Source organism: Plecotus auritus (genome assembly GCF_963455305.1).
Source record: "Plecotus auritus genome assembly, chromosome: 13".
In the NCBI taxonomy this organism is placed as follows: domain Eukaryota; kingdom Metazoa; phylum Chordata; class Mammalia; order Chiroptera; family Vespertilionidae; genus Plecotus; species Plecotus auritus.
Window position 1 is genome coordinate 4,862,982 of NC_137779.1, and position 14,670 is coordinate 4,877,651.

Sequence of the window (14,670 nt, forward strand, 5' to 3'; positions counted from 1 at the left end):
AACTCTGTGAGGCTTAGAGAAGTTGCTCAGGGTCCCACATCTGGAAACGGGAGATGAAGAAGTTGGAGCTAGTATACCTTGATGTTTATCATGTAGAGGCACCATGTTCGGTGCTTTACATTCATGATTTTATTCCATCCTCTCAACAGTCCTAAAACGGACATTTTATTATCCCCATGTTAGAGCTAGCTTGGATAAAGAGAGAAGGTGGGAGGGATTAAGCAACTGGATCAGGTTGGGTGTCTCTGAGAGGTCTATGTGGCCCTGAATAGCAATATTAGCAGCGATATAAATAAGAGCTAAGATGAGTGAAGTTCCAGGCAGTCTGCATTCAGCCTCTAGTTTACTCCTGCGGCAGGTCCATCACTTTCTCCGTCTTCCATCCAGGGAAGCTAAGGCTCAGAGAGGCAAGTAACTTGTCCAAGTGGACAACCTGGGAAGGGAGGGCTGGAGTTCTTTCCCAGAGTTCAGCTGTACTCACTCCGCTACCTGCTTCTCAGTGGCCACATCTGGCAAAGCAACTCTCCCTGACTCACAGGAGACCTCCGAGGAAGCTGAGTTACCTCTGCGCATAGTTGTGAAGCAGGTATTGTAACTTCCCAAAAGCGGACACACGCGTGCGTGCGAAATATCATAACCCACCTGGCAGGCAGCAGGCAGGCGGCAGGCAGGGGCTGTGCGAGGTCTGGGGAGCACATCTGGAGCGCAGACTCTGCGGGGAAAGGACATCTGGCGGGCAGGGGTGGGATGCAGGCCCTCAGCAGCTTTCCAGCGAGCAGGCCCCTCTGATGAGCAGGCCGGTGCTGAGCTAAGAAACGTGGGGGGAATGCATTCGTTTTTGTGGCAACTATGAAACATCTGTGCCAGAGGCTGCTCAGAATGAAGTGAAGGACGGAGCAGAGTGTGGCAATAGTAAGTGGGAAATGGGGTTTTATAAGCAGAGCCTGTTAGCTGGGTCTCCGAAGACGGCAATGAAACAGGGTTTTTCACTCCCTGCCCGGGGGTCAGCATCCCTGCCCCTTTGCTGCTGGTCATGCTCCACCGCCTTCCTGGAGGAAGGGGGCGCTGTATTATTTATTTATTTATGTGTATATCCTCACCCGAGGATATTTTCCCATTGATTTTTAAAGAGAGTGGAAGGGAGAGGGAAAGACATAGATTGGTTGCCTCCTGCACGTGCGGACCACAGCCCTGGCCGGGGAGGAGCCTGCAACCCAGGTACGTACCCTGGACCGGAATCCAACCCGGAGCCCTTGGGTCTGTAGGCCAAGGCTGTACCCACTGAGCCATACCGGCCCGGGCAGAAGGGAGCGAGTTAGAAGCGCTTCGGGTGAGATGAGAGCGCTAATCTGTGAACCGGCTGATGGTGTTTTCTCCATGGGCTCAGGTGACCGCCCAGAGACCCGGGTGCCCTGGGCGGGGGTGAATGAAGGCGGCGGTCCCCCCCCCCCCCCGCCCCGGGCCACCCCGCACCGGTGTGCTCTTGGCGTGGCACTTGGGTGCCCTGATACTGGGGCAGCTCAGGCCCCACGCCCCAGCTAGCTGTGTGGCCTGGGCGACTCGTGCCCCCCTCTGAGCCTCCGTTTTCTCATCTGCCAAAGGGCACTGCGCCTGAGGGCTCCCCGGGTCCTGCCCTGCTTACCCAGTGCGGGTCCCCCCACCCCAAGGCCCCCCAGCACCTGTGGACTCGGCCGCCGGCCTTCCCCGCCCCCTCCTCTCACGAGGGCCTGATGGGGATCTGGTTCCCACGGGCCGGTGTCGCCCCCTGGCCGCCAGGCGCGGCGCCGGGCGCCGGTTCCGCAGTAGAATTGATGGTCGGCTTCAGTGGAGCGGTGGGTTTTAGGGCACCGTCTGGAAGCGTGTCCCCGAGTTCACTCAGTGCTAGACGCTGGAGCGAGCGTCCCGGGGTCCGGGCGGCCGGCTGAGCCCCAGAGAGCGGGCGAGGGGAGCGGCCGGGACGGCGCGGAAGCCGCCACCGAGGCGGTCACGACTCGCGCAGCAGAAGCTCCGAGAGGGATATTTATATCCGCACCGCAGGGCCACGCAGCAAACGCGGGAACCGCCGAGCCTCCCGCCCACGCAGCCCACGGAGAGGGGTCCCGCTTCTGCGCGCGGCGCGGGAGCTCTGCGCCCCTGGGGGAGCCGGGCTGGTCCCCAGGCTCCGCGCCCCTCCCGGCGCCCCTCCCTCCGCAGACGGGCTGGCTCTGCGGGAGCCGCGCGGGGGATGCAGTGAGCAGCCACGTCCTGGACGCTGCTGGCCCGAGAGCCGGCGGCCGCCCACATGAGCGCCTCTCCCCGCGGACCCAGGTAGGACCCCTGACCTCCCGCAGCCCTGCAGGGGCGACAGTGGGGAGCCCGGGGCTACTGGAGCTGCGGGAGCCTTGGGGTGGGGTAGGACCCGCTGTTCGTCCGCATCCCAATTTCTTAGGTAACCTCCACGCTCCTAGAGCAGGTAAAGCTATTGACATGGGTCGTGGCCTGGCTGTGTGTCCGCCCTGAGAGCTGGTGTCGGGAAGCCCTGGGACAGACCACCTCCTTCATGAGGTTCCAGCGACGGCTGGCTCGCTCTCCCCGGAGCTCTGGGGGGTCTCAGGCAGTGGTGAGGGCAGGGCTGGGCAGGGGACAGCTCCTCTCGGCTCTCTGGCCACAGTCTGACCTGGGACCCTGGCTTCCCTCACCCGTCCTGGCCACCCTCATCAACCCTCTGCCTACTTTCCTCGCACGTAGGGGTCCGAGACTTGAAAGGAAGACAAAGTGAACGTCATGGGACGCACCCCTGGGAAGACTAGGAAACCCTGGCGGTGGGAGGTGTGGGAATTCCTGGCTGAGCCCCATCCAGAGGAAACGGACTTATCTGATGGCGTAGATGAAGGGCTGAGAGGTGTGCATTAGGGTGTTGTTAGAGATCAAACTTTGCACCCATCAGCCAACCTCATGCCTGGAGAAATGTCATTCCTCAAAAAGTTTCTTAGGCCTGGCTGCGGCGGCTCAGTGGTTGAGCATCAACCTATGAGCCAGGAGGTCGCCGTTCGATTCCCGATCAGGGCTCATGCCCGGGTTGTGGGCCCGATCCCCAGTGTGGGGCATGCAGGAGGCAGCCAATCCATGAGTCTCTCTATCATTGATGTTTCTCTCTCTCTCTCTCTCTCTCTCTCTCTCTGCCTTCCTGTCTAAAATCAATAAAAAATGTTTTTTAAAAGTTTCTTAGCAGGTGCACAGGCCCCAGGCCACAGGTGACAGACAGTTGACAGCATGCTCTTGGGCTGCGCCTCCTGGTGGACGGGTAGCGGTGCAAGGAGCGACTCTACTCCATGCCGGGAACAGAGGGCAGGCACTGGGAAAATCCCTAGTTTTGTCCAAGGACGTCTTTGTAAAGACGCGTGAAGGGAATGTTTTCAGGCCAGCAGCAGGTGTGACCCCACCAGCCTCTGGTGAGGGCCAAGGAGCCGTGTAGCAGCAGCCGGCTCCTCAGCCAGCACCCCGTGGGCACGGCATCTTTTAGAGACACAAACGGTGTTCTATGGAGCAGAAGCCCTCTGCCTGGAGGCTTTTCAACAGGTGCATATCTCAGCTGGGGTTCTCTCTTCAGGCTCAGAGAACTAATAGTAGAAACAATTTGCAAACGCTGCCTTTCTTTCCCCCGCCCCCCAAGGTCCCACTTTGCCCCAATCTGGTCTTGAGGCTCGCTGCAGAACAGGCACCCTCAGAGAGGTATCCATACCCTTGCAGTTGAGCGCCCTCTCTCTGCTCTCTCGTTAGGCAGCGTTTAGAAGGTTAGAGGCCAAATAGAGATGGTGCTTCTGTGTGAGCAAATTGGCCTGCGCTCTGGGCGGGGCTGGTGTTTCCTGCCTCTGTTCCGCAGTGTCTCTGCCTTAGTTCCTCTCTGAAGATCACGTCTCTTGCTCATACCGGATGTCGCTAGCGTGCCACCGTCACTGCTTCTCACAGCTCGAGCTGGCTGCCTTTGATGGTGGACAGTGAGGTCGCTGGGGAGGCCGCCAGGGTTTGTCTGAGGCCCCTCCGCTCCGTTCATTTACTCTGTAACCTGCTCAGATCTTGCCCTCAACTTGCAACTTGGAGCGAGAGCTTGGCTGGACATCATGGGTAGCAGAAGACTCTGGGTCTCCACAGGGCATGTGGAAGTTCTGTTTTTTCCTATCCTCACTCAAAGGCCCTTTGGTTTTGGAGATTTGTGGCTATGCTCTGTTGTTAGTGTTGGAAGGAACCCATTATGAGCAAGTTATCAGTCCCTAGACAACTGGAGGGCTGCCAAAGTACCCCAATTTGGCTATTTCTAAGGATCATAGGCCTTGAATGAAATCACATCTGTATAAGGAGACCACATTATAAAGGTTGTCCTTGCCACCACCTGCTAGCCTTTACCTTTGGACCATACCAGTCAGTGGAAGTCTTTGTAGATGCACTCACTATTGACTCCCATCAGGGCTCCCCCATCACCACATCTCTAGTCTGTCCCCGTCACCAGCCCTAGGGCTGCAGCTGCACTCCAGGGGTTTGCACTGCTCTGCTCCCTGTGGCTGCTGCTTTTGCACAGGTGGCGTGTGTTATCAGCGACTTGTGGCTTTGGGCTGTTATTTACAACTAGAGGCGTGGTGTACGAGATTCGTGTACTTGGGGCGGGGAAGCGGGGGTCCTGACTGAGCCCTCTCGCAGTCTGGGAGCCCTCAGGGGATGTCTGACTGATGGGAGCAGGCCTTAGGCCGCAGTCGGACATCCTTAGCGCTGACGTGGAGGCAGGAGAGGCTCCCACCACCGCTGCCGCGCTCCCCAGCCATGAACCCGGCTTCTGGCTGAGCGGCGCTCCCCCTGCGGGAGCACACTGACCACCAGGGGGCAGTTCCTGTGTTGAACGTCTGCCCCCTGGTGGTCAGTGTGCATCACAGCAACCGGTCGTTCCACCATTCAGTCGATTTGCATATTAGCCTTCTATTATATAGGATTCTGCTGGGATTTATCATCTGTTCCATTTTCCCAGCTTATGGGGTGCCTCCTCATGGGATGCCTGCTGTAATTTACACTCTGTTTCGATTTTCATTGCTTTTTCAGCTTCATTGGCATCTTTTCCTTCTTCCTCTCCTCTGCCCCCTTTGCACCCGTGGAACACATTTCATTTTTTGCCGAGGCATGATTATGCGCAGATTGTACCAAAATGATCATTTCCTTGATTTGATCCAGAACCCTATTACGCGACAAAGCAGCAACACTGGTGTCTCTTTAGATGCCCGGTTCCATTTCCCCTTTATTTTGGTGACTACAAGGCTCTGGCTGCTAAGGATGCGCCATAGCCACTCTGCTTTGTGCCTGGTGGGTGTGCATTGCACTCTGTATGGGAATGGACAGGCCCAACCAGAGGCAGGAGGGTGGGAGCTGTGGCAGCAAAGATCGGGTGGCATCCTGAGTGGGCGCTTGCCGCCGTGGCGCTGCCACATTTGGTGTGTGAAGGCAGGCTTCTTTAGACGGGACCCCTTTTCTGTGGACTCAAGTGCAGATCTGCAAGGTCCCAATGAAAACGGGAATTGAAGTTCTCTTCAGAGTGAGGTGACGCTGGTGAGTCGGTGAGTTAGTGCCCCGCCACCCGCCTTTCTGCTAGGCTTTCCTCAAACCAGCACCCAGGCGCTCTTCAGAGAGAACGTTCCTGGCCGTTCACAGGCTGGGGAGGGCTCCCTTGCTCGGGCCCCAGCCGAGGCGCCGCTCAGCGGGGTAAAGGAGGGAAACGGCGTTGGTTCCATCAGCCGGGCTCACGGACTTGAAACAAACAGAACTCTTCGGGTTGACACGAGGTCAGACCTGGACTTTTCTGAGACCCTGCGGGCAGGAAGCAGGGGCCGTCCTCTCTCATCTCCTGCCGGGGCTTCTGGCCCAGCTCTGGAGCCCCCATAAAAGAGAAATTCCACTTCTGAGCCAGAATTATAATAAGGTTGATGTGGAGGTGGCTGTTGGCTTCAGGATTAGCATTGAAAAGTGCAACTTCAACATTTATTTTTTTAAAAAACGTCACAAAATTAAAAATTGATTTGTCCATAACACAAGACCAGTGAGGTAGTGCTGGCCTTCCTACCTCCCCAGCACTTAGAAGTCGCTGAGCTCAGTGAATGATAAGCCTTGTTGGCCAGATGAAGGGTCTGAAAAAAGGCAGCCCCTACCTACACTCACTGCCATGTCATCTAACCTCTGAAATGCCATCTTCTAAACAGTTTCGGTGTGTGGACTTAGGGGAGGGAGGGGGCAGAGATGGGAGTGGGCCAAAGAGCAATTTCTAGAAAAGTTTGTGAGGCCAGGTTGCCTGGAGACAGGCTGCCCGAGAAAGCAGGCTTGGCCCAGGTGGGGGTGTTGAAGCCTGGGAGGAGAACCCGGCCCCGGGAAGAAGAAAAAGAAATGACACATAAAAATGGTGAAGGCGAGGAGGGCGGGCATCAGAGAGAGGAAGCAAGTGATGTGGGAGGAGACAGGACGCAGGTGGAAGAAGAGGAAGGCTCCGGCAGCAAGAGCAGGGAAAGGGGGCGAGCAGATCAGTGAAAGCAGCGCCTTGCTCCCTGACTTCCCGGCCCTTTTCCTCCGAGGGAGGGAGGAAGCGAGCGAGCCAGGGACCGGCTTTCCGTGCCGTTGGAGCCTCTGGTGAAGCTGTCAGGCCTCAGCCCTTCAGGGCAGCTCGTTCTATTTTTACATTTTGCAGTTAAACAAATGACCCTGTGATGGCATTTCCATGAAGATTTTTCCGGCTCACCCACAGCCAGTGCTGGCGCTGGGTGGTTAGCATAGAATTCCCTTTAATCAGACAACAGGCCCCTCCCGGGAGCCTGGCTGTGACGGCCTGTGGGGCTGCTCTGAGGGGCGGAGGAAGCCGAGGGCCCTGTGCTCCGCCTCAGCGGGCTGTGCAGGAACAACTCCCGTTCTCTGCCTTCTGAGACCTCAGCACTCCTCCTCCTCCTTTTTCCTCTTCATTTCTTCCCTTCCCTCCCCTTCCCTCCCCTTCCCTTCCCTTCCCTTCCCTTCCCTTCCCTTCCCTTCCCTTCCCTTCCCTTCCCTTCCCTTCCCTTCCCTTCCCTTCCCTTCCCTCCCCTTCCCTTCCCTTCCCTTCCCTTCCTTCCCTTCCCTCCCCTCTCCTCACTCCCCTCCCTTCCCCTCCCCTTCCCTTCCCTTCCCTTCCCTTCCTTCCCTTCCCTTCCCTTCCCTTCCCTTCCCTTCATTTCTTCCCTTCCCTTCCCTTCCCTTCCCTTCCCTTCCCTTCACTTCCCTCCCCTCTCCTCACTCCCCTCCCCTCCCCTCCCCTTCCCTTCCCTCCCTTCCCTTCCCTTCATTTCTTCCCTTCCCTTCCCTTCCCTTCCCTTCCCTTCCCTCCCCTCCCCTCCCCTCCCCTCCCCTCCCCTCCCCTTCCCTTCCCTCCCCTCCCCTCCCCTCCCCTCCCCTTCCCTTCCCTCCCTTCCCTTCCCTTCATTTCTTCCCTTCCCTCCCCTCCCCTTCCCTTCCCTTCCCTTCCCTTCCCTTCCCTTCCCTTCCCTCCCCTCTCCTCACTCCCCTCCCTTCCCCTCCCCTTCCCTTCCCTTCCCTTCCCTCCCCTCCCCTCCCCTCCCCTTCCCTTCCCTCCCTTCCCTTCCCTTCATTTCTTCCCTTCCCTTCCCTTCCCTTCCCTTCCCTTCCCTCCCCTCCCCTCCCCTCCCCTCCCCTCCCCTCCCCTTCCCTTCCCTCCCCTCCCCTCCCCTCCCCTCCCCTTCCCTTCCCTCCCTTCCCTTCCCTTCATTTCTTCCCTTCCCTTCCCTTCCCTTCCCTTCCCTTCCCTCCCCTTCCCTCCCCTTCCCTCCCTTCCCTCCCCTTCCCTCCCTTCCCTTCCCTTCCCTTCCCTTCCCTTCCCTTCCCTCCCCTTCCCTCCCCTTCCCTCCCCTTCCCTTCCCTTCCCTTCCCTTCCCTTCCCTCCCCTCCCCTCCCCTCCCCTCCCCTCCCCTTCCCTTCCCTCCCCTCCCCTCCCCTCCCCTCCCCTTCCTTCCCTCCCTTCCCTTCCCTTCATTTCTTCCCTTCCCTTCCCTTCCCTTCCCTTCCCTTCCCTTCCCTTCCCTCCCCTCCCCCTCCCCTCCCCTTCCCTTCATTTCTTCCCTCCCCTCCCCTCCCCTCCCCTCCCCTCCCCTCCCCTTCCCTTCATTTCTTCCCTCCCCTCCCCTCCCCTCCCCTCCCCTCCCCTTCATTTCTTCCCTTCCCTCCCCTCCCCTCCCCTCCCCTCCCCTCCCCTCCCCTCCCCTCCCCTCCCCTCCCCTCCCCTCCCCTATCCCTTCCCTTCTCGCAATGGGTTTGATTCCAGCCTTTGTGGGACTTCTTGGTCCAGTTCTCCTTGGAGATCTCATTGATGCAAAAGAGATAAAACGAAACTAAGAAAGTTCCCTCTGGCGGAATTCACCCTGAGTGAAGGCCCTGCTTGCAGTCTGGCGCGCCCCGTCCGGGGCCTGGTGAGGAAGTGCCGCTGCTTAGGCAGCAAGAACAAGGCTGTGGGCTCACACCTGGTGGGGACACAGGGCAGACTGGGTTTCGCCGGGTTAGACACAGGCTTGCTGCCTCAAATCCCGAGAGACTCGGTAGCAATTGCATGCATGCCCCCGTGCACAGAACCGTTCTTTTGGAGAAAACAAGGATAACAGTGCGTGTTGAGGGGACCAACTGATAGGACTAGGCTGGTTGGGCAGATGTAAACATGGAAGAATATTCGAAAGGCCTGGCGCTCCCACGCACGTGTGTGTGTGTGTGTGTGTGTGTGTGTGTGTGTGTGTAACAGGTGTTTATGGACCCTTTCGCCACCCACACTGCCAGCTCCTGGGCTCCCCTAGCTCAGCCTCTCAGATGCAGTTTTGAGTGGACAGCAATAAAGACGCTGTTGGGTCCGTTCTCGCTTCAAAAGGAGCAGCGGATCGGACAGTGGGACTGAAGGGGGCCTTGGGGAGCCTTGTGGGGGCTGCTCTTCTCCTCTGGGATGAGACAGGCTGACGCCAGGAGAATATTCCCCGAGGCGACTGCAAGCAGGTGTCTTCATCTTGACGCAGAGAACGGGGGAGCGCTGACGGGAGCCGTGGGGATGTGTGCTCCCGAGGGAGGAGGGATTGACGTCCACCAGGAGTAAAGCAGGAGCCAGCGGCCTTGCCTCCCTCAGCCCGGCATCCACGCCTGTTTCCTCTCGGCAGGCTTTCTCCTGGGCTCTGGTCAGGGAACCATCTGGGCACAGCTCTGACGCCAAGGAGACTTTTTTTAAGCTTTATTGTAGGAAGTATTGCATAGGCCCTCCTTTTCCCCCATTACTCTCTTCCAGCCACACCCGCCCCCCCGCACCCCGCCAGGCCCTCACTCACCCATGGGGTATGCACATACTCATACAGGTTCATTGGTTGATCCAAGTTGACTTCTTATGCATTTTAGGGAAAAAGAGAAACAAGATAACCCAGTCAGGACTACTTTACCACCATCAAGTTCCAAGCATGGCCTCCTCGGTGTAAAGCCTCCACCTTCAGCGAGGCTGTCCGCCCCGCGGTGCTGAGCGGAGAGTGGTCCCCAGCCACGGAGTGAACATGACTGTGCCCATCATTGCTTTGTCATATGTTGTCCCCAGGCTTCTCTCCTTGGACCCTGAGCCGCTTCATGCTCAAGTCTCTATTGAAGTGAATCCCCAGAACGGGATCCGCATCTGGTTGGGGGGAGGTTACGCAGAGTCTTAATCGAAAGTCCCCCCTCCTGGTGAGGAAGACTAGCGAGCTAGCTCCTGTGTGTAGACAAAGCACCTTGAACTCTTCCTCAGCGTGAAGTTATTTTACTAAACTGTCATTCACATTGTGTGTCGTTGCACATAGATCTCTTTTGTTATTTTATTTAATTGTCGTGAGTACCTTATGCAAAATAAATTAGTATTAGCCATATTTTTAGAAACTGGAGCATAGAGACATGAAGCCCAAGATCACATAGGCAATACGTGGTGAGGCAGGACTTAAGCCAGTGTTCTGGTCTTAGTGTATGCCATTCCTCCTCCTGGGTGGACTCCACCCCACATGTTCACGGCCTTCTTTTCTCAGAGCCGTTCTCACCACCTTTCACTGGTTCGCTACCTCTGCCAATAGGAATTCACAGTCCTTCTGGGGGACTCACCGAGGGATCCCTGGAGCCTGGATCCCCCCGCAGACCCCATGGGAGGAATTCACAGTCCTTCTGGGGGACTCACCAAGGGATCCCTGGAGCCTGGATCCCCCTGCAGACTCCATGAGAGGAATTCACAGTCCTTCTGGGGGACTCACCGAGGGATCCCTGGAGCCTGGATCCCCCTGCAGACCCCATGAGAGGAATTCACAGTCCTTCTGGGGGACTCACCAAGGGACCCCTGGAGCCTGGATCCCCGTGCAGACCCCATGAGAGGAATTCACAGTCCTTCTGGGGGACTCACCGAGGGATCCCTGGAGCCTGGATCCCCCTGCAGACCCCATGAGAGGAATTCACAGTCCTTCTGGGGGACTCACCAAGGGATCCCTGGAGCCTGGATCCCCGTGCAGACCCCATGAGAGGAATTTACAGTCCTTCTGGGGGACTCACCAAGGGATGCCTGGAGCCTGGATCCCCCCGCAGACCCCATGGGAGGAATTCACAGTCCTTCTGGGGGACTCACCAAGGGATCCCTGGAGCCTGGATCCCCCCGCAGACCCCATGGGAGGAATTCACAGTCCTTCTGGGGGACTCACCAAGGGATCCCTGGAGCCTGGATCCCCCTGCAGACCCCATGGGAGGAATTTAGCCTGAGGGACCTTTTCCACTGGGACCTTTCTTTGAGGCTGGGATTTCGACCGCCGCCAGATTTTCTTGACATTGAAGTGAAAGAAAATGCTGAATGAAGGCTGGCATTATACCTCCTCCTTATAACTATGATGTCACCATTCTTTAGCCCTAGCTGGTTTGGCTCAGTGGATAGAGCATCGGCCTACAGACTGAAGGGTCCCTGGTTCAATTCCGGCCAAGGGCACATGCCTGGGTTATGGGCTCAGTCCCCAGTAGGGAGTGCACAGGAGGCAGCTGATCAATGAGTCTCTCTCATCATTGATGTTTCTATCTCTCTCTCTCCCTTTCCCTTCCTCTCTGAAATCAATAAAGAAATACATTTTTTAAAAAGTGGTAGGTAATTCTGAAGGAAGAGTGCTGCTCCACCTGAACCGGGGCTAAATAAATTTCTGTAAAACAAAGAAATTATAAGGGAATTTGAGGGGAGCTACCACTTCCAAGAGAGAGCTGAGGAAAGTCCTTTAAGGTTTGAGTCTATAAATAAGCCTTTTGAGATTTTCCTTCATCTTGGCCAAGCCATTCCTTCTACTTGAACTCAGTATGCAGAGAATGCTAATCTCTGGTCCTGGCTGCATGCATGAGTTTCCTGCTGTTTGTCTAAGAAAGTACATACCACGGTAATAAGGCTGTGCCGATGGCTTGGTTTATCAGTTGGACCAATCTGAGATGAATGATATGTTTTGGTTTGTCAACAAGCAAGAACAAAGCCCTGCTGAGTAGCTCAGGTGGTTGAAGTGTTGTCCCCACACACCAAGGTTGCAGGTTTGATCCCCAACAGGGCACATATAAGAACCAACCAATAAATGCAGAAATAAGTGGAACAACAAATTTGTGTTTCTTTCCCTCCCTCTCTCTCTCTAAAAAAACAATAATAGCCCTAGCCAATTTGGCTTAGCAGATAAAGCATCAGCCCGCGGACTGAAAGGTCTTGGGTTCAATTCCGGTCAAGGGCATGTACCTCGGCTGCAGGCTCGATGCCCGGACCTAGTCAACACACGTGTGAAAGGCACCCAGTCGATGTGCCTCTCTCACATGTTGCTGTTGTTTTTTCTCTATGTCCCTCCCTCTCCCTTCCCACTCTCTCTAAGAACCAATGGAAAATTATCCTCAGGTGAAGATTGACAAAAAATAATAGTAAATCTATTTTTAAAAAGCAAGAACAATTCAGCAGGGACAGCAGGCCTATTTCTTAGAGCATTTGCTCAACTAAGAATGAGATGAGAGGATTTATAAAATTGGATTTAAAAATGTTTTTACCTATTCCTCATTATTCTTCCAAAGTTTGACCATTAACACAGCTGGATGCCTCATGAACCTGAGTTTCATGCTAGTGCTGGGTTTGACTCTTTTATCGGAAGACTGATATGCTAGCAACAGCCAAACTTAATTTAGACATTGAGCCTTTGGGCTGTCTTACACCTGCATTTATGATACTATGATCAAGTTTGAACACTAATCTTGGGAGAGGATAAAAAGTGGTATGAACAAGCCAAAATAAGAGTGAGAAGAACACAGGCATTTGAACATTGTATGAATTTTATTCCTGTGCGGACAGTGGGAAGAAATGAGTTGATGGATTAGAGTGTAGGCTTTTCAGAGCACTGGGAAGCATCTTCATCTCCTTTTCTTTCCTACAAGGGTATCTTATCTCTACCAGTTGTGGACAGAATGCAGTTTTAATCTGTTCTTGTTTATTTGTCACATATGATTTTTAATTTTTATTGATTTTTAGAGAGGAAGGGGGAGAGAGAGAGAGAGAGAAACACGGATGTGAGGGAGAAACATTGATCGGTTACCTCCTGCATGTACCCTGACCAGGGATTGAACCCACAACCTTTTGGTGTACAGGGGATGCTCCAACCACCTGCGCCATGCCAGCCAGGGCTGTCATATATGTGTAATATTTTTAACCACATCTTCTTTCATATCCTTGCAACAAACATTTGTTAAACAAGAAACCAGATGGTTATTGGGGAAACAGTGTTGTATAAGATAATGCTTTCTTCAAAGAGCTCATGATCTAGGGAGGAAGATAAAGTAAAAGAGTCAAACACAACTTGTTCATGGCCATAAAGAAGCAAGAATAAGGCCACAAAGGAACATGGAGTCCAGAACAGTAACTCAACAGCCAGGTCAGCCCGAGGAGGCTTTTTCCAAAAGAGGTTGTTCCTGAGCTGGGCTTGAAGAGGGCTCAGGCATGTTCCACGTGGAGAAGGCGACACCGTGTTGCAGTTGGATAGCGTGTGCACACACAGTCCAGGAAAAAGAGCTAAGCAAGGTGGAGGCAAACCATTTATCACACACGGCGTTTAAAGTAATGGTTATAAATGCTCAAGGAACTTAGTGAGAATTACAAGGAGCTTAGTGGGAACTCCAACAGCACAAACCAGAACCAGCTGGAAATTAGAATAACATATCAGACATCAAGAATACAAGTAAATCGAATGAGGCAAAACATTGAGTCAGTGATTTGGAAGGCAAGGTAGAAAAAACACACACACCCAATTAGAGCAGCAACAATAAAAAAGAATTAAAAAGCAGGAGGATAGTTTAAGGAACTTTTGGACTACATGAAACATAACAATATTCACATCATAGATGTAATAGAAGGAGAAGAAAGTAAGCAAGGAATAAAGAACCCGTCTAATTAAATAATGACCGAAAGCTTCCCTAACCTGGTGAAGGAAAATGTCACAGAAGTTCAGGAAGCACAGAGAGTTCCAATCGATGAACCCAAAGAGACCCACTCTAAGACATATCATAATTAAAATGACAAATGTTAAAGATAAAGAAATAATCTTAAAGGCAGCAAGGGACAGACAGAAAGTTACTTACAAGGAAGTACCCATTAGAATGTCGGCTGATTTCTCAACAGAAACATATCAGGACAGAAGGTATTGGCATGAAGTATTCAAAGTAATGAAAAGTGGAATCTGAATCCAAGACTACTCTATCCTTCAAGGTTATCATTTAAAATTGGAGGTGAAATGAAGAGCTCCCAGACCAAAAAAAAAAAAAAAAAGTTTAAGAAGCACATTATCACCAAACCAGCATCGCAAGAAATGTGAGAGGGAGTGCTTTAAGGAAAAGAAGTAACAGAGACAGAGGTACAAATGAGAAAAAAACGACAATAAATAAGTACTTATCTATAACAACCTAGAATGTAAATGGACTAAATGTTCCAATAAAATGACATGGGGTAACTAAATACATAAGACACCATGATTCATATATATGCTGTCTACAAGAGATCTCAGAACAAAAGATTTACATAGACTGAATGTGAAGGGATGGAAAAAAATAATCCATGCAAATGGAAATGAAAAAAAAAAATGCCATAGCAACACTCATATCTGACAAAATAGACTTAACAAAGTCCTTAACAAGACAAAGAAGGAGACTACATAACACTAAAGGGATTGATCCAAGAAGAAAATATAACCCTTGCTCTAGCTGGTGTTGCTTAGTGGTTAGAGCATTGCCCCATGCACTGAAGGGTCACAGGTTTGATTTCCAGTTAAGGATATGTACCTGGGTTGCAGCTTTGATCTCTGGCCCTGGAGGAAATCAATTGACGTGTCTTGCTCTCACATTCATGTTTCTCTCTCTCTTTGCCTCTCTCTCTCTTTGCTCCCCTCCCTTCTATTCTCTGTAAAAAATCAATGGGAAAAATATCCTCGGGTGAAGATTAATTACAAAAACAAAGGAAAATATAACCCTTGTAAACATATACAAACCCAACATAGGAGCACCTAAATATATTTTTAAAAACTCTTGGAAGACTTTAAGGGAGAAATCAGTAGCAATACAGTCATAGTAGGGGACTTTAACACCCACTGACATCACTGGATAGATCTT

General features: G+C 53.2%; 1 protein-coding gene across 8 annotated transcripts in view; it reads left to right on the forward strand.

Annotated features, from left to right (window-relative positions):
• Positions 1-1,821: 1,821 nt before the first annotated feature.
• The window catches only part of GRAMD1B (GRAM domain containing 1B), a 255,635-nt gene continuing 242,786 nt past the window's right edge, over positions 1,822-14,670 (forward strand). For 3 of the 8 annotated variants that reach the window (XM_080650482.1, XM_080650488.1, XM_080650489.1), the window contains exon 1: positions 1,822-2,307. Coding sequence is in view for 2 of the 8 variants with exons in the window: in XM_080650494.1 (XP_080506620.1) it covers positions 2,282-2,307 (26 nt within the window). In the remaining 6 variants the exon portion in view is untranslated. The remainder of the gene's footprint in view (positions 2,308-14,670) is intronic. The other 5 variants (XM_080650491.1, XM_080650490.1, XM_080650492.1 and 2 more) reach the window with 2 other exon arrangements.